Source organism: Botrytis fragariae (genome assembly GCF_013461495.1).
Source record: "Botrytis fragariae strain BVB16 chromosome Unknown tig00000161, whole genome shotgun sequence".
Lineage (NCBI taxonomy): Eukaryota > Fungi > Ascomycota > Leotiomycetes > Helotiales > Sclerotiniaceae > Botrytis > Botrytis fragariae.
Window position 1 is genome coordinate 1,254,663 of NW_023500998.1, and position 26,997 is coordinate 1,281,659.

The following is a 26,997-nucleotide window of genomic DNA, read 5'->3' on the forward strand; positions in this document are numbered from 1 at the left end:
CGAACGCTTTCAAATGACGTTTGAGAGCGAGAGAAAATGAACAGGATCGCGAGTCCTTGGATTTGCACAAGATGTGCGAACTCTTCACAGCAACGCATACGTTTGATCACTCGATCAAGGGCGTTTACAAATACTACCAGAAAACTTACTGAGAAGCCCAGAGCTCACGATGGTAGACCATTTAGGATGGCTGTCATTGGGTCAGGACCTGCTGGGTTTTATACGTCTTATAAGGTTATGTCCAAAATTGAGAATGCAATCGTGGATATGTATGAGCATCTACCGGTACCTTTTGGTTTGGTACGATTTGGCGTTGCTCCCGACCATCCTGAGGTGAAGGTAAATCTCAATTAGCCAGATCCAGACCGAACGACAAGAGAAAGTTGTGCTAATGCTAAACAGAATTGTCAAGATAAATTCAACGAAGTAGCTGAATCGCCGAACTTCAATTTCATTGGGAATATATCTATAGGAGATCACGCTGGAGCTTTACCTCTCGCTTCGCTATTGCCACATTACGATGCCATATTATATGCGTATGGCGCATCTCGAGATCGTACGCTTAATATCCCGGGAGAAGACAATTTGAAGGGTATTTATTCTGCGCGGGCATTTGTTGGATGGTACAATGGACTGCCGGAATATGCGGATCTTGACCCAGATCTTACACAGGGCGATGAAGCAATAGTCATCGGACAAGGCAATGTAGCTTTAGATGTCGCAAGGATCCTCCTGCAGGACCCCGATATACTGCGAACTACCGACATCACGGAGAGAGCTATTGAGACTCTGCAAAAAAGTCAGGTCAGAAGAGTGAGGGTAGTGGGGAGAAGAGGTCCTCTGCAGGTTTGTTTTATGGGGCAGAGTGGAGCGTGTTTATGCTAACGATTACAGGCTGCATTCACAATCAAAGAAATTCGTGAGCTGGCGAAATTAGATTCGGTGGCTTTTCATCCTTTTGATAGATCGTTAATCCCAGAGGACACATCGACATTGCCTCGAGCTTCGAAGAGAATTATGGAGATTATCAAAAAGGGATCAAGTGCTTCCTTGGAGTCGGCAGCTAAATCATGGTCACTTGACTTTTGCCTCTCACCAAAATCGTTTAATCAGAGTCATCAGTTCCCCTCTCAGTTAGGTGGCATGTCATTTGAGAAAACTTTACTGAGTCCAAACCCCTTTGATCCTATAGCTAAGGCAAATGGTACTGGAGAAATGGTTGATCTTCCAGCCTCTCTAGCCTTTCGATCCATTGGATACAAGTCAGAAGCGTTGCCAGGATTCTCGGATCTGGATATACCATTTAATGATAGCCTGGGCATCATACCAAATGATCCGTTGGGTCGTGTTGTCAATGATAATGAAGGATGGTCAACTTCGGATTCATCTAAGCATATTCCAGGAATGTATTGTGCTGGGTGGGTGAAACGAGGACCGACAGGTGTAATTGCAAGTACCATGCTGGATGCTTTCTCGACCGCAGATACGATAGCTGAAGATTGGTATGCGCATGCAACATTTCTCAATGGCAATGCTGGAGGTTCTGGCCTTGGATGGGATGGTGTAAAAACTGAGGCTGACAAGAAGGGTTGCCGAAGAGTCAGTTGGGAAGACTGGCAGAAGATTGATGCAGCCGAGCGAAGGAGAGGTAACAGTAACGGGAAGGAGCGAGAAAAGTTTACAGATGTGGAAGACATGCTCAAGGTCTTAGATTAAATCAGGAAATTCTAAAACTAACAATATTGTACATTATTTCTTCAACTTCTCGGTGAGTTCTGGGACCTTGTCGAACAGATCTCCAACCAGTCCAACATCGGCGACTTGGAAAATCGGGGCATCAGCGTCCTTGTTGATTGCTGCGATGACCTTACTATCCTTCATTCCTGCCAAATGTTGAATAGCACCAGAGATACCTGCACATAAGTACAACTGTGGCGCTACAACTTTTCCTGTTTGACCGACCTGTAAGCTGTTGTCGGCGTATCCACTGTCTACAGCTGCTCTTGACGCTCCAATGGCTGCCCCCAAAGCATCCGCCAAAGGCAGCATTATTCTGTCAAACTCCTCCTTTGATTTCAAGCCTCGACCGCCAGATACGACTTTACCCGCAGTGGCGAGATCTGGTCTATCTGATTTTGCGAGATCTTCTGATACCCATTCGGTCTGCGATTCAATCTTAGGATCTACTCCCTCCTCAATTGATGCCGAGCCACCCTCCGCCGCTGCTGCAGCAAAAGCTGTTCCTCTGATGGTAATGATTTTGATTTCGTCTGAAGATTCGACAGTGGCAATTGCATTACCAGCATATATTGGTCTGACGAAGGTGTTCTCATTTTCAATTCCTGTAATATCCGATACTTGTTGAACATCGAGTAGTGCGGCAACGCGGGGCATTAGATTCTTTCCAAAAGCTGTGTGACCGGCAATGATGTGTGTAAAGCCACCCTTCTTAATATTTTCTACCAATAAAGGAGCATAGTTTTCTGGCAAACCCTAGAGCAAAATTATCAAAATCTGCTAGTCGGCGAAACCGGTCGTGAGCGAGTAGGTCTCCTTACCTTGTCATATGCAGAATTGTCTACAGCAATGATCTTTTCAATTCCTGCAACTTTAGCTGCTTCTTCGGCTACAGATTTTATGTTGCTTCCCGCTATAAATGCCGTTATTGATCCTCCTAGCTTTTGTGCTGCGGTGACTGCTCCAAGTGATCCATGGTTAAGTTTACCCTCCCTTTGTTCCAGGACGGCAAGTGATGATAATAGTCTTGCGAGTGCCGAGAGGGAAGCTACTGGTGTAGGGCCAGCTTGTGTTCGCAATTGAGTCCGCGCTTGGCGTAAAATAGAGTGGCCGGCTCGTGAAAGCATTGTTCTGAAATTGGGAGGAACAAAATTTGAAAGACTGAATTGTTGGTGAACTTCATCAATGAATTTCACTTAGTACTAGATAACTACCCCATGTTTTCCTTCCACCATCGGAGGCGTGCCGCTTCAAGCCGAGGGACATATTTTGTGTGCCTGACATTTTAATAACCCGAGCCTTACTAATTTAAGGTGTAAACTTTGGCTTTCGTTGGTTTGTCATCACGTGAATAGTTTTAGTCTTGGCTTTTTGGTTTTTGGCTCCATCTTGAGCTTTAGCATAGCAAGCGAAACGCGACCTTCCCTCCAGAAAATCATCAACGCGAATCACAGCAAGAGTGTTTGCGCCTCAATCTCTCAATCGTTGATTACTACATAATTTTCATTTGCATTAAGTCGTGCATCTAATTTCTGATCGATTCGACGCGCATGAGAATTCGAACATCATTTTGGAGATCTAGCACGACTCCCGTTGCGCCAAGTTTGGAAAGCGTTTACGAATAAATTATTGCGATACTTTCACCATTTCAAAATATAAGCAAATATGGAGGACAATTCATTGAACTTTGATTCGCCTGCCCCAGGCAGTAATGCCATCCTCGAGCAACCACCACTTCCCGCAGAGTCTACTTCACCACCAAGTCAAGGGGCCACTGGACAAGCCCAGAGAGCAGAAGGTATATATCATCACATGCTCGCATTACGCGTAAGTTCTAACTGATAATATCTATAGATACCCCAATGGGAGAAGCTGGTTCCGTCGATTCAGCCATCAAAAAAGATTCAAGTGCGCCTGTCTCCGATAACCCGCTTGATGCGCCCGACGCACCTCGCCCAGAAGCTGATGAACCCAAGGACGAGGTAATGGGGGATTCCCAAGCCCAAGATGAAGTGAAAGAAAGTAAAGAGGGCGATGGGGAGAGTGGAGCTACAAATGGACAGGTCGAGAAAACAAAAGCTTCGATCGAAGCATCAGCAAGGGAACATCTTATTTCACAAACACATTCGACTATAATACCAAGTTATAGTAGTTGGTTCGACATGCATGCTATTGCACCGGTCGAGAAGAAATCTTTGCCGGAATTCTTCAACAACCGCAATCGCAGCAAGACCCCATCTGTTTACAAGGATTATAGGGACTTCATGATCAATACCTACCGATTGAACCCAATAGAGTACTTGACGGTGACAGCATGCCGGAGGAACTTGGCTGGTGACGTTTGCGCCATTATGCGTGTTCATGCATTTCTCGAGCAATGGGGCTTGATCAATTATCAAGTATGCCAATTCTTACCCATTGAAAAATCCATCTGCTAATGAGTTTAGGTTGACGCACAACAACGACCTTCGCAAGTCGGTCCCCCTTTTACTGGCCATTTCAAAGTGATATGTGATACCCCTCGTGGCCTGCAGCCGTGGCAGCCTTCCGCCGATCCAATCGTTCTTCAGGGAAAGAAAAATGAAGATACTGAGGCCAAGGCAGTTGCAGAGCCAGCTCCCAAGTCAGACTTAAATTTACAGATAGGACGCAACATTTACGATGCTACTGCCAAAGAGAACAAATTGAATGCGGACTCCAAAAAGCAAACAAACGGCGAAGGTGCGAGCACCAATGGCAGTTCAGACATTGTTCAAAAGTCCATCGAGGACATTGTGAAAGCTCCAATAACCAAAATTCTCTGTCATGTTTGTGGTATTGACTGCACTCGTGTTTATTATCATCACATGTCTCCGGCCGACCCAACAGCTCCCGGAACTACCAAGGGTAAATCGGATATTTGCTCGAATTGTTTCATGGAAAGTCGATACCCTCACAACCATGGTCGAATACAGTATCAAAAGATGGAGAATCCAACATACACGGCCGCTCCTGAACTTGCTCGTGACTGGAGTGATGCCGAGGTTCTTCGACTTTTGGAGGCTTTGGAAAGTAATGATGACGACTGGACAGCAGTCGCGGAGTACGTCGGTACCAGAACGAAAGAAGAGTGCGTCGTCAAGTTCCTGCAATTCGAGATTGAAGATAAATATATCGATGTGGAGCCAAGCAGCACCGACAAATCCAACAAATCCATCGGCGTTGGTATGTTGGGTCCTGAAAACGGCATGCTTCCTTTCAGTCAGGCCGACAACCCACTTATGTCTGTAATTGGTTTCTTGGCAAGTCTTACAGACCCCAAGGTTACAGCAGCTTCAGCTGGTAAAACAGTAGACGCAATGAAGAAAAGTCTACGAGAGAAGATTGAGAAACCGCAAGGATCCGAGAAGGGAAAAGAGAAGGAGGGAGCTTCGGACTCGATGGAAATTGACGATACCGAATCGACCAAACAATCGTTGAGTGAGATTGCTGCATTTCCATTGGTTGCGGTCGCCGGTCGTGCTGGTGCCTTAGCATCCCACGAAGAACGTGAAATGACTCGCTTAGTATCGGCAGCCGTGAATATTACATCAATGAAGCTCGATTTGAAATTGAAACAATTCAATGAAATGGAAGACATCCTGCAAGCGGAGCGAAGAGAGCTAGAAAGAGGTCGCCAACAGCTCTTTTTGGACCGCCTATCATTCAAGAAGCGTGTTAGAGATGTACAAGAAGGCCTGAAAACAGCCGCTGCAACAGGCGGGGAACAAGGAATCAAAATGGCACAGGATGTCATGCAAGGAGGAGAGAAAATGTCCTTTAATGGGGTTTCAGCTCCCGCAGGAAGCGTACAACCGTTGAGTGCGGAAGGTCAAATCAAGAGTTACGATATCTAAGAATGATACGAGCAAGCAGGCGGCAAGGAATGGCTTGGCTGTAGGTATTACATGGCGTAATTGGGGTTGAATATGGAATATTTACTGGTCGTTGCGTAATAAATCGCGCACATGTATGTGTTTGTACTTTGAGATTGGGGAGGTACCTTCACACAAGAGGAGTCTCACGCTTTTACTTTTCGTATCTCTTCGCGTGTGCTCATGTGTATTCTTAAGATAATGAAGTGGCACTTATATCATGATCATATGTTTACATCGGTGTGGAAATGGAACTATTATGTGAGCTTATGCTAATCAATCATCGTCGCTATTGTAGACAACGTAAGACCTAGGCTTAGCAATGTCTTTTGGCTTGATAGTTTCGTCGTGGCGGGTGTACGATCCTCTAGCGTTTTCCTTATCCACACCATCTACTGTTTCTCCGTCTACATCATCCCATTCACTGCCGCTCTCACCAGAATACTCTTGATTCTCAGCCATTTTAATTCTCATCGCCATTGCTTCTCCCTCACGACTCTCTTTCAATCTCTCTCTCCTTTCTCTCCTCCCAATCTTTTCCCTGTTTCTCAAGAACTCTTCCTCGCCAACCACACCCATAACTTCCCATTCACTCTGAAATTCCCTTTCTCTCCATTCTTCCCCGTTGCTTTCGGCCTCTACCTCCAGTTTCCTAGCAGGTTTCTCGGGCATTTCTTCATCTTCATCTGCCTTAAGATCTGGAGGTGGATCTTGTCCCAATAGGCTCCAGATGCGTTGTTCTTCGATTCTGCTGACTCGGTCATCGAAAGCGGAGATGTAGGCTTCTAGAGCATGTTCATATTCTTCAGGTGAGAGATGGGGTTTGCGTTGAGAGCGAGACTGAGTTTGCGATTGAGAGGGGGATGGAGATCGTTGAGTAAAAGGATTATCATCGAGATGATTAGATATAATAGAAGTTTCGGAAGCATCTGATTCAATATCCGAATCGAGGTGGGAATTGGAGGAGGATGTATATACTTCTGATAATTCTTCGGCATGGTCTAGATGCGGACGACTGCGTGAACGAGATCTGCTCCTCCTTCCACTATATTCTTTTCGTAGTTCGGTTTCCACCTCTGAGTATGTCATTATAGGACCACCCGGTTCATCGTGGCGGGAAATAGAGAGATTATTTCTCCTAGCACATTTGACCCAGAATTCATTACTGTTGGCGTCCATTTTCAGAATCTTGGTAGCAGCCTCCACGTCGTTGATGCTGATATCCGCTGCTTTGGTCTTATTCGAGTCCATGGCTCTTATTCTTGACATTGTACAGAAAAGAACAGTTGAGACGAGACGTTTCGTAATACTGACTGTTAATGAATGAAAATCATCAAAAGCAGTTGCGCGCATAGCGGGAGTTTCTCCATGTTCCCCTATCTGCTTCCAATTATCCTCGCATCTGGACTCGGAGGGATTCATAAACACTCTCTCGGAAAGTGCGAGCCAATTCTTAAGATTTAAAAGGCGGACTGCTGGTAGTAAATCTTGGATGTCTTCGTTGCCTTGCGTCCTGGTTACACTGCGTTTCTGTTCTAAAGACTTGCTCACTTTTTCGGTTAGGAGCCAATATTTCCCCCATTTAACTTCCTCGACATCTTCCTCATATTGTTCTTGTCGTAGAGCAAGGCCATCTGCTGCTCGCTCCATAATTTCACAGCATTCTGAAGTAAATTCCGCGGCAGCTGGATATTCTGTCACATCCAGTAGTCGCGCATCTTCGGTCTTCCTTTCCTTTAATCCTTGGTGCAGTAGTTGCATGTATTCTTGCACCTCGACTTCCGACTTGGTTCCTATGCGTGTAGCAATAGCTCTTACATTGTCTCTGCCCAGTCTTGATAACCCAGTAAAAAACAGGTCTTTCTCTTCGGGTGACCATATGGAACAGCCAATTTGACTGCCTTCTAATGGAGTATTATCCTCAAGGATCGACTTCGCTCCTACATCATAAATCTCATTGTTCAGAAGATGGCGATAATCCTTGCTATAAAATCCCTTGACACGCTTTGCCCTCGCCGGATTTCCGTTCGTTCTTTGCTTTAACTTTCGCTTTTTGGATGTCGGACGGTAGGCTCCTCTTGTTGGCAAAGGAATATCTTCCACTTTGGGAGGTACAAAAGTAGCCGCCCATTTGAGAGCATCTGCAATTATCCATTCATCCGTATATTGGTTGTTCGGATTTGGATTTGCTAGAGAGGTTGAATAAGAATCTCTCTCTCCTTCTGAATATATATCACCTCCATCATTACTTCCGTGGTTGTGAGAAACGCCTGTACGCGCTCTCTCATCATGTGATATCTGCCCAAAATCGCTGTCAGAATTCTCATACGCTGATCCTGAATCTGGTTCAGGAATATCAAATGGGCCTTCGAAGGGATCAGAATCGTTAGGATCCATGTAGGCGAGCTAACGATCTTTAAAGCGTATTAATCGATAAATGTGTTGTGCTCTTCTCGTCCACATAGTTTGCGATAAGATGGGACGTGATGTGGATTGAAACTCACCTTTCTGAAGAGTTTCGATTATGAATATTTACGCTTTGATAAATTTTGTTTTCTTTTCCGAAAAAAAGTAAAATTTGGAGTGAATTATGAGAGAACCTTGAAAAATTAGCACGGTTGTAATGTGGTCCTGTCTAAGCTAATAAACAAGTGGATATGGACCTTGGTACTTCCGATTGTACTTTTGAATGCCGTGGCTTTGATACAGGGATGCAATGATTCGCGTCTATCGCGCTTAACCGTGATCAATACTGACTACAATTTATTGCCACAATTTTATATCATCATGCCTCCTACTTCAAGAGGATTGCTAGGGCTATTTTCAAGGTCATGGCGACCACGAAGGGTACAAAGCTCCATCAGAAGTTATGCACGAGCTTCCACGCTCCCTAGAGTGCAACAAGCGGCTGTGGCTAGTTCTCGCCAAACCATTGTTTTGAGGGATTACCAGGAAGAATGTATCCAAGCCGTACTTTCTCATCTGGATCAAGGTCACAAACGTATGGGCGTGTCTTTAGCTACTGGAAGTGGGAAGACTGTAAGTAACTTCTTGGACGTGTATCATTGTTTTCCCATTCTCATCACATTTGGCAGGTAATCTTCACACAGCTGATTGATCGAGTCCAACCACACACTGAAAGCGCAACCCAAACACTGATCTTAGCTCACCGACAAGAGCTGGTTGAGCAAGCAGCTCGGCACTGTGAAAATGCTTACCCAAACAAACGAATTGAAATAGAGATGGGTAAGATGCATGCTAGTGGATACGCAGACATCACTGTGGCAAGTATCCAAAGTATTGGATCTCGTGACCGGATCGAGAAGTTCGATCCTACTCGTTTCAAATTGATACTGGTTGACGAGGCACATCATATTGTTGCACCACAATACTTGAAAGTCTTGGCTCATTTTGGACTCTCCGAAAAGCGAGAAAGCTCCCCGGCTCTCGTTGGCGTCTCGGCGACTTTGTCTCGTACTGATGGGCTGAGGCTTGGTGCTGCTCTTGATCAGATAGTCTATCACAAAGATTACATTGATATGATTGAAGACAAATGGCTATCTGGGGTCATATTCACCACCGTACAGTCGAAAGCTGATATTTCTTCCGTGAAAAAGGGCCCGAATGGAGATTTTCAGACTGGAGAACTATCGCAGGTTGTCAACACTGATCAAATAAATGAGCTTACTGTGCGTAGTTGGTTTGCAAAGGCCAAAGGAAGGAAATCTACAATAGTTTTCTGTGTCGATCTTAGTCATGTGGGAGGATTGACCAACAAATTTCGCGAGTACGGAATTGATGCACAGTTCGTAACGGGGGATACTCCAAAGATCGAGCGTAGTGCCAGACTCGATGCTTTTCGAAATGGGGAGTTCCCAGTGCTGATTAATTGCGGAGTCTTTACTGAAGGGACTGATATTCCGAATATTGACTGTGTATTACTGGCAAGACCTACCAAATCGCGTAATTTACTCGTTCAAATGATTGGTCGAGGTATGCGATTACATTCTGGAAAGGAAAATTGTCATATCATTGATATGGTTGCCACCCTCTCGACTGGCATCGTAACGACACCAACTCTTTTCGGTCTTGATCCTTCCGAACTCGTTGAGGAAGCGAAGCCGGATGATCTGAAATCTCTTAAGGAACGAAAGGAAGAGGAGGAAGCGAGGAAGAGAGAAGCCGAAGACGTGAAAGCTAAAGCCTCTCCGACATCTACCAATTCCAATATCAGGACCGTGAGTTTCACCGACTATGATTCTGTCTATGACCTTATCGAAGACACCTCTGTAGAAAGGCATATCAGATCTATCTCCCCATTTGCATGGGTATGTGTTGGTTCAGACAAATTTGTGCTGAGCAATACAAATGGAACTTACCTAAAAATTGAAAAAGAGTCCGAGGAGTCGAAAGAGAAGTTCACCGTCACCGAGACTGTAGCCATGGCTAGTCTAAGGGTTTCTAAATCAAAATCACCATTTGCAAAGCCCCGCCAGCTTGTCGCTACAGAAACCTTGTTGGATGCCGTTCATGCGGCTGATACTTTCGCGGCCAAAAAATATCCTCTTCAATTTATTGGTAGAAAGGTCTCCTGGAGAAACGGCCCAGCTACAGAGGGGCAATTGATGTTCCTTAACAAGTTTCGACCACAGGATGATCAATTGACTTCCGCAGATCTGAAGAAGGGCCAGGCTGGAGATATGATAACGAAACTCAAGCATGGCGCAAAAGGAAGATTCTCGAATTTGGAGGCGGAAAAAAGGCGAGCAGGTAAATCACGGTTGAAGCTAGAGCAAGACGCTGTTTTAGCAAAGAGGGAGGCAGTTAGTATTGGACCTCTTCTGGGATGAAACTTGAGCAGTCAAACATGGGTTTGTGTAAAATATTTGTTACTCTGTAATTGAGTAACCATATTTATTGAATACTAGGCAGTTGGTAATTATATCTAGGTGTGTTTAGTGAATTTGAGTGCTTAGTCTTTTATCTTTTCTCATTCTATTTTCTTAGTTCTGCGGAGTTCTTTCCCTCCAAACATAAAACCTTTTTGTTTCCTTTCCACAATCGGCAAACCCCATTTAACATTGATGCTTTGATATTGTTCTCCCCCTCTAGGTAAAGATAAAAATTGTTTTTGTCTGGTAATTTCTTGTTCTATTCACTTCTATACATTCATCTGTACGATCCAATTACTGTTAGTGTCGTTTACATCTCAACATACGAGAACCTATGTTACTGGCAGTTACCGACTACAGTGTCCTCTTGGATTTCTACAACCGTAACTTATCACAGTAAAGTATATAGATTATTCAAATCCTTTTGATTATTCCACTTCAAATGATGAATCAACAACTTCTCAGGCAGTTATCTGACCTGTTCCTACCTTCCATCGTTCTATTTCATTAACCCCAACGACTTTTTCAGGAAACATCTATCCAGCTTGCTCATGGCAAATTCCAGAAACATTTTATTCCTACATGTTAATCGGGCAACTGCATATCAGCTATCGAGGGAGTATGGTTCTTTGATTGCTGTCTTTTTGAGTTTCTGATTTATCTTAAACTAAAATTTCAAGCAAGTTTCTTTCCATAGAATGACAAATTAGCTCGCACCAAACGTTCCCGCACACCAAGAAACAAGATTAACTTACATCTTTCCTTCAGGTCTCCCTTTTTTGTCAATAGTTTTTGACACAATTCCCCCTCAACATCAAAATAGGGGAGGATAACATCTCACTTTGCTTCCAATTCGTATTGTTCCATATTGTTCCATATTGTTCCACCTGGTCCATCTACAGACTCATCTCAACATGGACGACTCGAGAACCATGCCTCACCATGGTTCACTCGGCCCCAACGATGAAACCAAACCAGCTTCTATTTTGAAGAGCGACAAACGTTTACACAAGGACACCTCCATAGATTCCCAAGCTGTAGCCTCCACCAGTCAAAACTCGGAGCATTTTGAGCACCTATCCCTTCGACCTCGTCATGATTCAAAATGCGATGCGAATGGCATTACATCATCCAGCCACCCCCAGCCGAAACCCGATGCAATTGTGCCTCTTAGGCATGCGCAGAAGACTGTGGCCGCCGTCATCAGAAATCTCGCGGGTGAAGTGGTATCAAAATATACCTACAATGAGTACAAGCCTACGAATCCGATAGTCGTCACCGGCTTTTCTCGTCAGCGTGCGCCCGAGAATATCGAACTTCCTGCTTCAAGGCCAAATGAGCCAGTAGAACCGTGGAAGATCTTTCCCCCACTAGCGAATTCTGCTTTCACAGGAATAGAAAAGGTCGACAAGTACGATCCACAACAGTATGATACTTTCGATGTGGCTCTTGATGGAGCTGAGCTTGCCATCAAAAATACTCCATCTCCTAAAAAACTTGTAACTGCTGTAACTAAGCGTGCCAGAAAACCATCGATTGGTGAAATGGTGGCCACTGGAATAGACTTTAAACAAAAGGCATGGGTGCAACATGATCCTTCATGTGTTGGTGAAATCTACACTGTGTGAGTTTAATAATCTTCTCTTGTCTTTTACACTCTTTACTTTGACAGCCATGTCTCAACTGCACTGGTGTTTCTTATCACATACTTTGTCCCAAGCGCATAATAAGACACAATCGTTAACATTTGGGTGCTCACAGAGAGGAACAAAAGGCCGATTTTGTCAGAAATTTAAACGAAGGAGCACCCATCGAATACTGCAAGAAATGCAAAGAGACACACATCCCACCTGGATCTCCAATCACACTCGCAGATCGGGATACATGTGGCGCATACCTACCTGACTGGTTCCCATCAGAGGGAATCCATAGGCCCTGGGATAATTTCAGGAGTATGATCAATGATTTGATCATTGGGAGAGAAATCGAGCTAGGCTATGATGATCACAAGGAGAGGAATCCCAAACGTAATCTATGGAACCTAGAATTTCACAGCGATGCCGAAGAATGGAAACAAATTGGGCGACGTAGTGGAAAGGGGGGCTGGTGGAAATGTAGGAAAGGACGAAATGCCACCCCGGCTGAAAAATCTTGTCGGGTCTGTACCTCCAGTCAAGCAGTTCATAGAGACCATGAAGTGACAGCCTATAAACTCAAGCCTTCTGCGTCGCAGAGTAGTGCGAATATTGAGAACTGGATTGCAGAGAGAATCAAGGCAGTCGGGCTTGACGATAAGAAAGTTGTCCTTGCCATGTGGCGCACAAATGGTATTCCACAACACTATGGACCTGCGGTTTCGAGAAATGGATTGTATCCCGTTACCGAGGGAGGATGTCTGATTGTTGATGGAGCACGCCCAGTTACAGGTGTATCATCATTGGGACCACGAACCTTTCTTCCTCCAGAGCAAATGTTCTCGGAAAGATTGTTTAGGGGCAATGGTCTGCAATCCACCGGTTCGCAGAGTGTTGATGAAGGTCTTGGAATCGAGGGTTCAACGTGGGATATGAATTCACTTCTTTCTTCTAATACTTCTCCCTCAGCTGGTCAATCCGGGTTCCCCAAAATTGTCGTGACAGATAGTGGGTTGGGTTCGTCTACTTCTTCCCAAGATCCGCCTTCCAATGCAGCATCATCTGCACGACCTACTACAATTAGAGCCAACACAAGTGCTTGAGATCAATCTTCGATGGGTTTAGGATGAGTTGTTGTAATGGAGTACTTACGGTCTATTTTTGGAGTACATATCAGATGACCCTTACATTTTCTCACGGATATCGGTGTCTAGGCGTTCTATCACATATGTCGGTAGCAAACGGACATGCTATTTCTCAGAATCCAAGTGCGACTTCAATTCATCAATATATTTTGTACAAACGCATTAGCTATATGGAACATGGATGTCGGGATCAAGTTTTCTTTTTGGGCGAACTCATCAACTCGACGCATCAATTATGGGGTTCTGCAACTCGGTGCATTTTTTTGTCGGGCTTTGGTTCGGGGATCATATGATTGGGAAAATTATCGAATACTCCATTTGGTGTTAGGGAGTTTTTTCTCTCTCTCTCTCTCTCTCGATATACTCCGGGAAAGTTGAATAGTGATTCATGTGGTATTGGGAGCACAGCTGTAGAGATAGACAATTAAAGGTCTGGGCTATGTTATTATGGGATAGATTGGTGCGGCGGGTTAGTTTGTGTTGTTATAGTGATAGATTTTTGATATAGGAATGCGAATATATGTACAAAACGGATTGTGGAGGTTTGAATATATTTGTGATCTTTTTGGATGGTTTGGTATCCAAATAAATCTGCGGTTTGTATGCCTGAAAGAAAAGATTGTGGGAAATCGCTTTCCTTGTATCTTAATGATGAGTTGTATTGGTGGTAAGTTTCTTGATCTATACGTTTAACATTGACGATATGTCATTGTTCTATTCTGGATTGACGGGAATCGATACGTTAGTCTGGATAGGTGGGTATTTAGGCTTGCATGCATGTATCTGTAGATATTATCTTCCTTCTTTGATTTGATCCATGGCTTTTCATCTCGACTCTCATCTCTGAATGTGGAAGTCGAAGCACAATGTGTCGCTTGCTATAAGAGTCAAGTAGAAGAGGCGAGGGGGCAGAAAGGGGGAGGGGGGGAGGAGCGGTGTTGATGTTGGTAATATCGATAGTGGGTATGTGAGTGTGTAGGCTTATGGATTTATGGATTTATTCATTTATCAGAGATGAATACATCTATCTCTTTATCTTGATTAATGTTTATTTAGTTGGAAATATATGAGAAATGAGTTCTTGATATCATATTATGATTCGAGTTTTATAGATTACTTGTTATGCATTATACACCACTCGTCACCAAGTCATTAAAATGGTGATTTATATAAGAGATATAAGAGATTATAATTGAAATTCGACATTGATGTTAGAATCTGGTGTTGGAATCGAATTCCAAACTTGAAATTTGATTGGAAAGTACGTGGGTGGTGAGTTTGTGTTTGTGTAGATTAGAGTGATATATACATAGATAGGTGTATGTGGGAGAGATGTGAATAGAGTATTTAGATATCTGTCTGTCTATTTCGACTTTCGAGAATCAAGATAGATTGTAGTATATTATAGGTATGATGTAGTGTAGTGTAGTAGTATGTAGTAGAATAGTATATACACTCGCATAGTGTATGTATATAAGTATAAAACTTTCGCATGTCTCTCTCTCTCTCTATATATATAAGAGAGAGATATTTGGAAAGAATGAGCGAGAGAGGGAGAGAGAGTCATATCATCAGAATACATACAAACACAAAACAACCATATACTTCTCCTAAAAACTTCATACTTTATACTTTGTAGAGAAATATATTCGAAGACTCTTTAGATTGATATGTGTATGTATGTATATTGACATATATCTATATATTCAATCTCCGATTAATCTTATGAAATTTGAAAATAAGGAGGTTGGCGCTACATACCTGGTAGACCTTCTTCCGCCTTTGAATAGAAATTGAACAGTAGGAGAATACATAGAGTAATATACATGTATATATATTTATATATATACATATTACGAAGATAATGTACCTACTCGAATCCTATATTCACAAATGGATTATACTACCTAGGTAGTGTTCTTTTCCTCGATACACAATCACAAACCTATTGGAAGTTTAGAATATAAATTCACAACCTCCCTTCAACTTAACTATTAGAGATATCACGTTAAGTGTTTGTGGAAGTAGGAGATCAGGGAGAAAGGTACTCTCCACGAATACTCAAATATTTATCTATATCAGCCGACAACACATCTCGTCCATCTAATTTCGTGTTCTTTCACTTTGTAACTTGAGGAGTACGATCACTTTGCAATTCGAGGATTGGAATGATACATATATATGCGTAGCAAGCATTGTGTAGAATGAATTTAGTATCCACGAATCAGCTCTCAGCTTCCCTCATTATTCAATATTATTACTCGAGTCACAAAAAGATATATTCCATATCCCGAGCATTAACATATAATATTCATCCCTTAGGTATACAAAGCCCACACAAGAAAAGATGTTCACTTGAGATCCCTCTAATTCTTATTTCGCAATATTGTCATACATCCTGACTTTATCCCACTCAATATGAATTGTGTATTGCCATGCGTTACTTGGAAGATAAAGAATTCAATCGGGAGCTCTCGAAGCAGCTAGAACTCCAATAAAACCCACGTGGTGAACGATATATTCATATGAAGCAGCTATAATAGAAGCTGAACTCGCATCCATAGAAGAAGCTTGTGATCATTTGGAAATCGCTTTTTAATGCCAATAGTAAAAATATACCATGTGCTGATGAGATGAGTCATGTGAAATCGGATATAATGTCTTTGACGAGGGGTGTGATGAAGAGAGAACTAAAAGGGGAAATGAGCGAGAAAAGGAGACGCCGCAATTCCCAGCGAGACGGTAGGTGGTAGGATTGAGTGCGGGCCTTCTCGGGTAATGTATTCGGAGTATTACTAGCCGAAACTCTTTAGTAAGGCTATTGTGGTAGGAAATCTTGAATGGATCGGTTCGGGTTTACGCGGTGTTTTGATCAGGACTTGGAGAATGGGAACACATACATCCTGATCTTTGTTTACACAGTGCGGATAGAGCCGGTCACCTCGTTGCTCTCACCAATGATCGGTGCCGTCTATTGCCGACTCGAACCGTCATATTATAGATTTGGAGATAGAATTAATCTGGAGCAAGTCAGGTGTGTGGAGCACATTTCCAATGAGGAGGGAGGATATGATTAGCGATTGCTAACCCCAAAGGCTATCCTGGTAATATTCAATTGGTGAGTGCCGAGGAATATTCCTTCCATCCTACTCATATTGAAGCCAACTAGAATTTGTGTAGATTCTTGGGAAGCTTGGCCATATAATCTTTGGAGGAAGCCGGAACCGAATAGATCGGTTCAACCATATTTGCTCCGTGGTGTTGCTTGCGCATTGATGATAATTTGGTGCAATCTTGTAGTTTGAGCTTGGATTATTCCAAGACGCTAGAGACGGATATTTTAGTTTCCTCATTGATAGTGGCCCACGAAGAAGAGAGCCTCTGTGTGCAGAAGGTTGGGAGTGTGAAGTGTAAAAGTAGGTTTTTGCCACATCAAAGGGTTGTCTATGGTGGAACCGAGATCAGACAATCGAGCCAATCACAGATATATAATTGACATCCATCGGAGTTTAAGTTTTCGATACCGAAAATGATGGAGAAATTAGAATGCTGTGTTTTTGAGTTGCGGAGATTGCTTCACTTGGTCCAAACTTTTAGGTTCGATACCTAAGGTAGGTGCATACTGGTAGACCAAGATGATAACTCCTTATTATGTAGTTTATTTAGATACTTCTCCCGAGATAGGTGTAAACATGTCGAGCATTTAATATATTATGAGTTGCCAGGTAATGAATCGGATCGGTACACTGGTAGTGAGAGGTATACCGTAGATTAGACGAAAGCTTCCAGAGTGGGGATGATGCAATTCTGCGATGTATCCAGATGGGTGGTATTGGACAAGCTTTGATAAAAGTCTTTGCCCTAATTTGTTGAGAGGAGAAGGAGAAGAGGAAGAATAAGTAGAAAAAATGATTCCAATGCTACACACTCACTCGAGTACCCAGAGCGATAGATCTTTCATTCAACCGCTCGGCCTCTCAAGCGTGGCATCGATTTCGACTGGGACTGGGGTTTCGATCCAATCGGTCAAGCAAAGAAAAAGAGAAGGAAAAGTTGGAGATGAATCTGTGAAAATGACGTCAGTGGGATTTCTAAGTTTCGAATCTGGGCGTGTACCTTGAAATGATCTAATGCCGCCTTATTACTCCCAAACTCCAAGGGTTATCTCGATACCTGGTCATATTCATCCAGCTACCGATATCAGATGCAACTTTGAATCAGTTCTCTCGGTTTCCGGTGATATGACCTTATCAGGTACCTGGAATCAGAAGAAAAGAAAGGATTAAAAAGAGCGACGGATAAATTGGGTTATCATGCCAAGCTTTATTTACTTGCATTTGCAGATGGCTATGGCTATCCTCCATCCTCCCGCTGAGGAGGGGAAGGAATACCCCAATTCATATATTGTAGATATCAGATACTGCCTCGATACTAGAGACTAGATGCTAGATACTAGATACTAGATACTAGATACTAGATACTAGATACTAAATGCTAAATACTAGATACTAAATATTAGATACTAGATACTAGATATTAGATACTAGATACTAGATACTAGATACTAAATACTAAATGCTAAATACTAGATACTAGATACTAGATATTAGATGCTAGATATTGAATACTAGATACTAGACACTAGACACTAGATACTAAACACTAGACACTAAATACCACGCTGGACACAATAAATAACCCCTCAATTGTTCAGTCTTACCACCATCTACCCACCTACACCCAGTTTACGCGAGTTAGCACTTGTTAAAGAGGCCTGTCGTGAATCGTGAATCGTAAGACCTAGATACCAATCCATACATCGATCGTGTAAACAGATACTCAAAAGGAAGAAAACAGCGACGAGTGGGCTGGGTCTCTGGAGTATGCAAAGCAGGATATCTTGCATTGTTGGTCGTTGATGCTGTACAATGTTGACTATCCATTATCAAGTGTATATAAACTTTACTTTCCCCTCCATCTTGAGTAACGATCATCTATATCTTGATTTTATTGCTCGACTAATAACAAAATCGGCTTGGAAGAACCAGAGAGAGATTCGATTCATAACCCTCATTCTTTGAGTCATTGTAAAGAATAAAATACATTTATTTAATAACCTACCAGGTACCTACCTAGCACCTACCTCCCTCAGCTCGAGTACACCTACCTAACTACATGACCCTTCTCCAGGAAATTCACCATCTACCAACTCAAATCTAGGTATACAACAAAAGTACAGAGGAGCTTCTGCGCACCAACAAAGTCCACGAGCCTTTTCATACCTACCTACTATCTACATTCACCATATATTAAAAAGGGCTGGCTACCTCGGACCTTCTTTCCCATTAAAAATAAGTCAAATATCGCAAAAGCGGCATTCACTCTATATTTGTATTTGTATTTGGTTTTGCGTGGTTGTAGTATACCGGACCTACTAATAAACAAAACACTCGAATCTTTTGAAGAGGTAAAAACTCAATTGCCGCTGCTTTGCTTAATTAGATGGATAAGGAATTATTTGACTGACAGAACCAAAACTTGTTAGGCGACAAATTCCACCTCAAATCATTCTTGCAGTCTCTTTCCTATTAGATCCCACTACCCACTCAACTACCAACCACCAAGCAAATTTCACTCACTCACTCACTCACTCATCCATCCACCACCACCTACATATTCTCTCAACACCGTCCTTCTTTTCTTTTAAAGATAAGCTTCTCGCATTCCTACGAATAATCCTCCCCCTTCAACAGTTCTCTAAAGAGATCACATAATTCAAAATGGCTGAATTCGTAAGAGCTCAGATCTTCGGTACCACCTTTGAGATTACTTCCAGGTACGCGGGGCTCAAAGAAGTCGAACAAACCCGACAAGAGATTGTCAACCACCTCCTTCGCAACTTGCAATACTGATCATTTTTGTCGTATAGGTACTCTGATTTACAGCCTGTGGGCATGGGCGCATTTGGTCTCGTTTGGTATGAGTTCTCCCATTTTCAACCCATCTTTGTGATAAGTCTTCAACTGAGGGGTAAAACGAATACCTTTGCTTAACAAATCACTAATACTTGTCACTCGCACAGCTCTGCCAAAGATAACCTTACCGGTTCAAATGTCGCGGTTAAGAAGATTATGAAGCCTTTCAGCACACCAGTTCTATCCAAGAGAACTTACAGAGAATTGAAATTGTTGAAACATCTCAAGCACGAGAATGTACGTTTTATCACGATAATACAAATATACAAGAATGGCTGGTCATGGAGATACTAAAAGTTTACAGGTTATCTCGCTCAGTGATATCTTTATCTCACCTCTTGAGGATATGTATGTAGCTTCCAGGAAATCGGAGAGAACCCAGACTGATAAAAAATACTAGCTACTTCGTCACCGAACTCCTTGGCACAGATTTACATCGTTTGTTGACTTCGCGACCACTCGAGAAGCAATTTATCCAATACTTCTTGTATCAAATCTTGGTAAATCATCCCATTTCTAATTGACTACCCAAGTAAGAATTAAGCTAATGCTACTTTTTAGCGTGGATTGAAATATGTTCACTCTGCAGGCGTCGTTCATCGTGATCTCAAGCCCAGCAACATCCTCGTGAATGAGAACTGCGATCTTAAGATCTGCGATTTCGGTCTCGCCCGTATTCAAGATCCTCAAATGACAGGATATGTCTCTACCAGATATTACAGAGCCCCCGAAATTATGCTTACATGGCAAAAGTATGACGTGGAAGTTGATGTTTGGAGTGCGGGATGTATTTTCGCAGAGATGTTGGAGGGCAAACCTTTGTTCCCAGGAAAGGATCACGTCAATCAATTCTCCATCATCACCGAACTCCTCGGAACTCCACCAGATGATGTTATCCACACCATTGCTAGTGAAAATGTAAGTCATTATCTATGGATCATAGGATATAGCTGATTGTTTTTAGACCTTGAGATTTGTGCAATCTCTGCCCAAGCGCGAGAGACAACCTCTTGCAAGCAAGTTCACTCAAGCAGATCCATTAGGTATGCCCCTAGCATTGCATTCCATTTTACTGTAATCCTCATTGACCTGTCTTAGCTATTGATCTCCTCGAGAAGATGCTGGTCTTCGACCCCAGAGCGCGAATCAAGGCAGCCGAGGGATTGGCACATGAATACCTTTCACCTTACCACGACCCTACCGATGAGCCTGCGGCAGAGGAGAGATTCGACTGGTCATTTAATGACGCAGACCTCCCGGTTGACACCTGGAAAATCATGATGTACGAACAACTTTTCGATTATCAACCAAGATAGATGATGTGCGTTCAATCTGCAGAAGTCTACAGGCTATCGAGTGGATGGGACGGACCAAGATGGTAAAGCTGACTTGGATCTTTCTGCAGGTACTCCGAGATTCTCGATTATCATAACGTCATCAATGACGCCCAAAACCTGACGGAAAGTCAGTAAAAATGCATTTGTTATTTTGTTTTTCGATTGAATTTAGTTATGAAAAGGTGTTGTCTAGGTGCAACCTTTAGCATGGGATGGATACACATTATGGGAGAGCTGGTTGAGAGGAGTGCTCTCTTGTGCTTTCTGATGCAACGCGAACTCTGGCGAGCACTGGCTTTTTTTCCTTCGACTTCTGGCGTACATATATTATTACTTCACCAAGGGATGATGAGTCACGTATTTTCCGAAGTTTCTGAATTCTATAGTCCGCCTGTGGGTTTATGGATCGTGCATGGTTTGAGTGGAGTAGTGAAAACGAGAGGGGATCTTTGCACACAGTAGATGGATGAATTTCTTTCCGCAAAAGTTGTACTTAGACGATAGGATGATGCGACGAGTATGGTCATTGGCTTATTGGCGTTTAATGGGAAATAGAATAAACGAGTTACGATTTTATAATGATCGAGCTATCTTTCTAGGGGTCCATTCCCTTTTGCAACGATTGGATACAAACAATCGAAGATATTGACTGTGACCTAGAGAATATGTATCTTTATTGGGTTGAAGCTCAGCTAATAAACTACAACGTAAGCATTTCCCAAGCGTCTCCCAAGCATTTTCCAAGACACAATGATACTTGATACGGTACAAAACCAAGAATGGCAAACAACAACATTAGAATCCAACGCAGTCCATGCACACAATTGACCTGACACAATCATGTGATGAGTACAGACTCTAAATTGGCTCTTTCACTTATGCCTGCATGTACAGTAAGCATCGGAACAGGACAGAGGTATTGGACGATAAATTAATGGTGGAGATGCGTGGTGCGCACATAATTGCAAGGATGATGTTTTCCTGGACTTATTCGCTGGCCTTGCAGCGAGGTGGGATGGATTGGATAGGAGTGATAGGAGTGATAGGAGTGTGTGATGGGAACTGGGTAACGGTCTGGTGCTGGATTTTTTTTTAATATGGGTGTTTAGGATTATTGCAATGGGTGATTGATGAGTAAAATTTTAGCACGCTTTTAATAAAGACAGGTTTATCTTGACTGACTGCCTGCCGGTGATTTTCAACCGAATTGTTGACGACGAGAAGATTAACAAGTTCGACTTGATGGGTGAGCATAGCATACTGATAAAGTTTGCGATAAACCTTTGCTCCAGCCTCATTCGGAGGCTGAGAAATTGATTCTGGAAATCTTCTAAGGAACCTTCGAACTTTTGGAAATTGCGAACTAAGGTTGGAGGGACTTTTTGATAGGGATCGTCAAGGGTTAATGAATTTAACAGAGGGGTAAAAGTAAAATTGCCTAACTACTACGGCTGGTTTATTACGCATACAGCTCACTAGGTTCGCAATATCAAAACCCTGGAGAGAGCATTGGCCAGTTAATTGTAAACGGGTATCAATTTATTACAATTGGGATTTTAGTTGGGGAAAGGAGAAGGAGATTGATAGGACAAGACGGATCGAGATTGTAACGATCTATCGAAGACTTGCGAGACGAATTGATCTTCGAGAGAGGAAAGTTAACACAAGCGGAAACATAAAGTTGAAAGCTTGAAGTGAGGAATTGAGGAATATGATGTTTTGATTACGAGGACGATTACTCTTCTTTGATCTACTCGAAACATTGAAGACGAGAAGGACAAGCAGAAGCAATTACTGTGGTACAAGCGGAACTAAACATTTCAGAGACGAAGATATAATATCGAAATACCTACACACCTACCTATCGTTCATCCACCGGCTGTTGATATTCAACAGTCCTCTAGGAGGAATTTAGGGAGGTGATTTGTTGCTTTTCTTTAGCTTTTAGCCATTAGGCCAAGAAAATCTGTGAGAGGGACTCGAGACAAAGTGCGGCTCCGGATTGGGACAACGTATCGAAAGTCGGTTCTTTATAGCTTGGGAGAGAAACTCGGAGAGGGACAAGCGCACTGGATGGAGAATATTGAGAGGAAGGAGGGGAAGGAGGGGTCGTTGGCGGGGGAAAGAAAGGGGTTTGTGCCATTGGTTACGGTGGTGGACTTTCATCATGCAAGGTAAGCATTTCTGGGGGAGAGGTAGTGGCAGGGTTGAGAACGGATGGGATGGATATGAGGGTAGATGAGGCAGGGAAAACTGGCTGACATGAGTTTTGTTTAGAGGGCCGGAAGTCGAATACTGGTTTGGGGCAGAAGAGGGGACCGATCCTGCGGTGGACAATGAATGGCCTTTATTACCATTCATGGCTTTGAGTGATGGTGCGCATGCGTAAGTTGCTTCCCTCGCATTCTGCGAACTCAACCAGAAAGATCTGAAACTGACGGGTAATTGAAATGGCAGATCAACAGAAGATTTCTCCTATTTCACACTTCTACGACCCGCGCGCGGAAATCTACCTCCAACATCCCTCTTTGGTATCTCCTGCACACAGCAAATGGACGCCTCGATATTGCTTAATCGCCCCGCGGAAGTTACACGATCGACGGTACAAAAGGCTGTGGTTGTGATAGCAGATTCTCCACAATTCTTTGGAATGTTGAGGGAAAGATTGGGAGTGGTTACGAAAGCATGGTTTGCACAACGAGAATTCACAGATACGGAGATATTGAAGAGGTTCCAGGAAAGCCTAGCGGAGGAAAAAAGTCGAGGAGAATTAGGAGACAGGGAAGAGTATCTAGGAATGAGTTTGAGGGAATTGGTTAAGGAGTTTAAATGGCAGACTTTGGTGCTTTTTAAGTGTTGTTTGTTACAACCAAAGGTAAACACCCCCTTTCTGGCGAACCATGGTGGATTTTAACTTGAGAGTAGATGTTATTTTTCGGTTCGAGGTGCGAGAGATTGTGCATGATGCAGTTCTCACTTATATCTCTCATACCAGGTCTGATACGGAATTTACAAGATTGCGCGGATCCGGAATTGGATGATTATAGGAAAAACCTTGTGAAACCGACGAGTTTGAAAACTAGCGATAGGAGTTCATTGTTGAACTACATGGGATTGCCTTTGCAAATATTTGGCAAGGTAAACATCGGTTTTCAGAAGTATATGAAGAAATTTACTAATTGTACATTTAGGGAAGTCTTTTTGGCCCTTATACTCCTTTACAGCAACTTGATATATTGGCGGACTACGGCACAAAATCGTATATTGTTGGATCGACGAATTCTTTACTTCTACAACAGAGAGATCGATATAGCGACATTCTTATTAATCTAGACGACCTTACCATTAATATCACATCGGCATCACTGAGGTCTGCACTGACGCTTTCTGCGGCCGATCGACGATGGATCGATTTCATTACTCAAACTGTCAACGATACTTGGGATGAATCTAATCCAAGCCGACCTAAAACTATGGGCTATGTCGGTTCTGAAGAGTTCATCCGATTGCAGTTTGAGGAATATCTCCTCTCTTTAATCTCTTCTGTCAAATGCCATAACTACCTTGTAGTCAATGCACACAACCCCAGGGCGCAACTTCCACAGGTTGAAGGCGATCCTGCTCATGATTTTAGCATGGATTGGATCGACGCGTGGACGAGGAGTGAAAACTACGAAATTTGGAATAATCACACAGATTCGCATCTTTTTGATATTGTAGAACCTAAACATCCTTGTGCAGGTGGTCTTACAATTGATGATGTCCAAAGACGTATTGCTGAACAGGTTAAGGAGATGCATCTTGATGAAAGGTTTGCGGTAGGCAAGGAAGTCCTAGGTAGAAATCTTGCAGCGGGTAAGGAAAGAGCTAGTACTGTTTTCAATAAATTGTATTCAGATATGGAAGCCTATCGGGAAAGCCAGAGAAAGAGAAATGAGGAAGCTAGAATTGCGGCTGAGAAAGCGGCAACTGCAAGTGGGGCTTCGAGTCCAGTCAGCGTAACGGGATTTAATGAACCAAAAACCCCTTCGGTGCAGAGTAGAGCTGGTGCATATATTGGGAGCTGGGGTACGTGGATGGGAGAGAAAAGGAAAGCGGGATGGGGAAGAAGCTCGGGGAGTCAGGAAAAGGTCCAGCAGGTTACGAATAATGGGAAGAGAAACTCCAGGGGCTTGTTTGGGAAGGAAAACATTCATGTTGTGGACGCGAAAACTGGGTTGGAGAGGAGTCCACTAAGCCCGAGAAATTCTCAGGGGGGATATTCGCCAGTGGGGGAGAGACCGAGGACGGCGGAGAGTTTTGAAGAAAGTATCTTTGATGCGGAGGCGGAGGAGAATGGAGATGGAAAGGCAGTGGTGGTAGAGAAGATTAATGATGCGCTTGTGAGAGTCGATAGTCCCGGCCATTTGTCGGGATTGCATGACGGGGTGAGAGACCATGATGATAGTGATGGTAGTGGTGAAGAGGAGAAGAAGACGGCCAAACCAACACCTGTGTCTCTCGAACCAAATGTGTGGAACGACGAAGGAAATCGAGAATCGGATGAGGATAAACATGAGAGGGCAGAGAGAGTAGCACAGGCCATGCAGGAAGCAGTTGATTCTTCTATTCATTCGTAGGAATTTCATGGCTGATAGGACGGGTGGTGGTGTACTTTGGACTTTCATTTTTTTTCTTGTTCCTTCTTCTTTTGGATTGGATTGATTGACGACTTAGCGAAATTTTTGTGCTGAGATATAAGATATAAAGAGGGGAGATCACGGGTGGAATGAGTGCTTTGGGTTGGAGTGAGATGGGTGAAATGGTATTGGAATTGGAATTGGATTGGGTAGGGAAAATTCAGGAATCGCAGGATCATACATACCACTTACCGTATTACCGCATATACAATACACGTATACATACACACAATGGAATATATTTAATGTTATTAGATTGCTTCCCTTTCTTTTAGTGGCAAGGACATCGTTAAAAAAAATCAACACGCTACGGTCAACCTAAATCTCATTCATCTCAACTATCCTCTAAAACAGGTCCCTGATCCCCATATAAAGGATCTCGATCAAACCATTTCAAATCAGCAATTCTCCGAATTTTCTCCTCCTCTTCAGAACTCCCATCCCCGTAACACATATCCCATGTTTTTTCTTTAGGATAAGAGCCGATCATCTGGAAATCACCAGTGAGGTCTTCAGGGAGGTGGTGGGATACACCGGCGGGGATTATTATGACGTCGCCGGATTTTACTGTGGTTTGGAATTTGGAGGAGTTGTGGGTTGGGGTGCTGAAACCTTGGGAGGGAGGGAGGTTAGTGGATGAGTTTGGAGAGGAGAGGAGGGGAGAAGGGGGATGGATACATAATCTTGCACTTCCGGAAAATATGCAGAGGACCTCGTGGGTTGTGCTGTGGAAATGTGGGTGTGTGTACATGGTGTAGCGCCAGTGGGGAGTGACGATGTTGAGGGATTTTAAGTGGGATTCGATGAGGGAGGGGGGTGTGGAGGGGGGAATGCAGGAGTGGTAGATTAGGAGGGGTGGGAGGGGTGAGGGTGCGGACGGGTATGGAAGGGGATGTGATGGCGAGTTGTGGTTAGATTTGCGAGGGGGGTGAGCTCGAGGGGGAGGTGCATTTTTAAGAGATTTGAAAAGGGGTAGGCAAAGATGAATATGTTAGGTGGTGGATGAAGATTTTGATGTATTAGGTTCAGTACCCTAAGAGACAGAGGACTTGGTGTTGGAAAGAGACAGATAAAGTGTGACAAAAACCAGGCGAACAATTGACTTTGGATAAGGACTAGTATCTAGGTTTTAGCAATGATGTCACTTTCGTTAAAGAAATTACAAATGAGTAAAACTTTGGATCTACTATCTATATTGGACTGAAAAAATCTCTTGAGAAGGTAGAATTGAGATGTTAGAATATACGTACTCAGTGAAAGAAAAGATTGACTGGTGTGGAAGGGATGTGAAGATTTATCTGGTAGTTCATCTGGATGCCTACCTACTCGGGCTCGAGTGGACTTTTGGAATGAGGGGTAAAAGGAGGGGTCTGCTAATTTTGATAGATATGTCATATGGTACTAGAACCTTGAACTTTGGGGATGTTCAGTAAAATGCTGGATATGTTTATGAAGAACTTGCTTCCTTTGAAGTTTCCAAGAATAATATGTGCAATCTAATGTTGTGAATATATTGATGAAGACGCTTGCTATGTATTGATTTTATTATGTCTAATCAACTACCGGTACATCAATCTATCAGTCTGCTTAGTCAACATTCTTATCGGTTATCAAGACCTTTGAAGTCTCGGACTTCGGGAGCTTTATCAACACAGAGGATAATTTGGCGCTTCGAATCTCAAACTCCTGGCTGCTTTTGACGCCT

The 26,997-nt window shown here is 43.1% G+C and overlaps 8 protein-coding genes across 8 annotated transcripts; 6 read left to right on the top strand and 2 right to left on the bottom strand.

Annotated features, from left to right (window-relative positions):
• Positions 1-36: 36 nt before the first annotated feature.
• On the top strand, positions 37-1,716 carry Bfra_009565 (putative nadph-adrenodoxin reductase protein; the record flags this gene model as incomplete). Its single annotated transcript, XM_037339906.1, has 3 exons — positions 37-339; positions 403-846; positions 895-1,716. The coding sequence occupies 3 exons, from the start codon at positions 37-39 to the stop codon at positions 1,714-1,716; spliced, it is 1,569 nt and encodes a 522-aa protein (XP_037189956.1).
• A 33-nt stretch (positions 1,717-1,749) lies between these two features.
• Bfra_009566 (putative electron transfer flavoprotein subunit alpha protein) lies at positions 1,750-3,003 on the bottom strand (the record flags this gene model as incomplete). The annotated part of the gene is made up of 3 exons (XM_037339907.1): positions 1,750-2,493; positions 2,559-2,914; positions 2,970-3,003. 3 exons carry the CDS (start codon positions 3,001-3,003, stop codon positions 1,750-1,752), a joined length of 1,134 nt encoding a protein of 377 aa, XP_037189957.1.
• Positions 3,004-3,402: 399 nt separating this feature from the next.
• On the top strand, positions 3,403-5,612 carry Bfra_009567 (putative transcription regulatory protein swi3 protein; the record flags this gene model as incomplete). The annotated part of the gene is made up of 3 exons (XM_037339908.1): positions 3,403-3,535; positions 3,592-4,136; positions 4,185-5,612. 3 exons carry the CDS (start codon positions 3,403-3,405, stop codon positions 5,610-5,612), a joined length of 2,106 nt encoding a protein of 701 aa, XP_037189958.1.
• Positions 5,613-5,906: 294 nt separating this feature from the next.
• On the bottom strand, positions 5,907-8,027 carry Bfra_009568 (putative dna-binding protein; the record flags this gene model as incomplete). Its single annotated transcript, XM_037339909.1, has 1 exon — positions 5,907-8,027. The coding sequence occupies one exon, from the start codon at positions 8,025-8,027 to the stop codon at positions 5,907-5,909; it is 2,121 nt and encodes a 706-aa protein (XP_037189959.1).
• A 390-nt stretch (positions 8,028-8,417) lies between these two features.
• Positions 8,418-10,480, top strand: Bfra_009569 (putative dead deah box helicase protein; the record flags this gene model as incomplete). The annotated part of the gene is made up of 2 exons (XM_037339910.1): positions 8,418-8,669; positions 8,726-10,480. The coding sequence occupies 2 exons, from the start codon at positions 8,418-8,420 to the stop codon at positions 10,478-10,480; spliced, it is 2,007 nt and encodes a 668-aa protein (XP_037189960.1).
• Positions 10,481-11,436: 956 nt separating this feature from the next.
• On the top strand, positions 11,437-13,259 carry Bfra_009570 (uncharacterized protein; the record flags this gene model as incomplete). The annotated part of the gene is made up of 2 exons (XM_037339911.1): positions 11,437-12,146; positions 12,284-13,259. 2 exons carry the CDS (start codon positions 11,437-11,439, stop codon positions 13,257-13,259), a joined length of 1,686 nt encoding a protein of 561 aa, XP_037189961.1.
• Positions 13,260-19,081: 5,822 nt separating this feature from the next.
• On the top strand, positions 19,082-20,748 carry Bfra_009571 (putative mitogen-activated protein kinase sty1 protein; the record flags this gene model as incomplete). Its single annotated transcript, XM_037339912.1, has 9 exons — positions 19,082-19,137; positions 19,231-19,278; positions 19,384-19,513; positions 19,581-19,624; positions 19,677-19,776; positions 19,838-20,194; positions 20,241-20,319; positions 20,375-20,558; positions 20,682-20,748. The coding sequence occupies 9 exons, from the start codon at positions 19,082-19,084 to the stop codon at positions 20,746-20,748; spliced, it is 1,065 nt and encodes a 354-aa protein (XP_037189962.1).
• A 1,938-nt stretch (positions 20,749-22,686) lies between these two features.
• Positions 22,687-25,232, top strand: Bfra_009572 (putative cytoplasm protein; the record flags this gene model as incomplete). The annotated part of the gene is made up of 5 exons (XM_037339913.1): positions 22,687-22,787; positions 22,891-22,998; positions 23,071-23,488; positions 23,539-23,751; positions 23,805-25,232. 5 exons carry the CDS (start codon positions 22,687-22,689, stop codon positions 25,230-25,232), a joined length of 2,268 nt encoding a protein of 755 aa, XP_037189963.1.
• Positions 25,233-26,997: the final 1,765 nt, after the last annotated feature.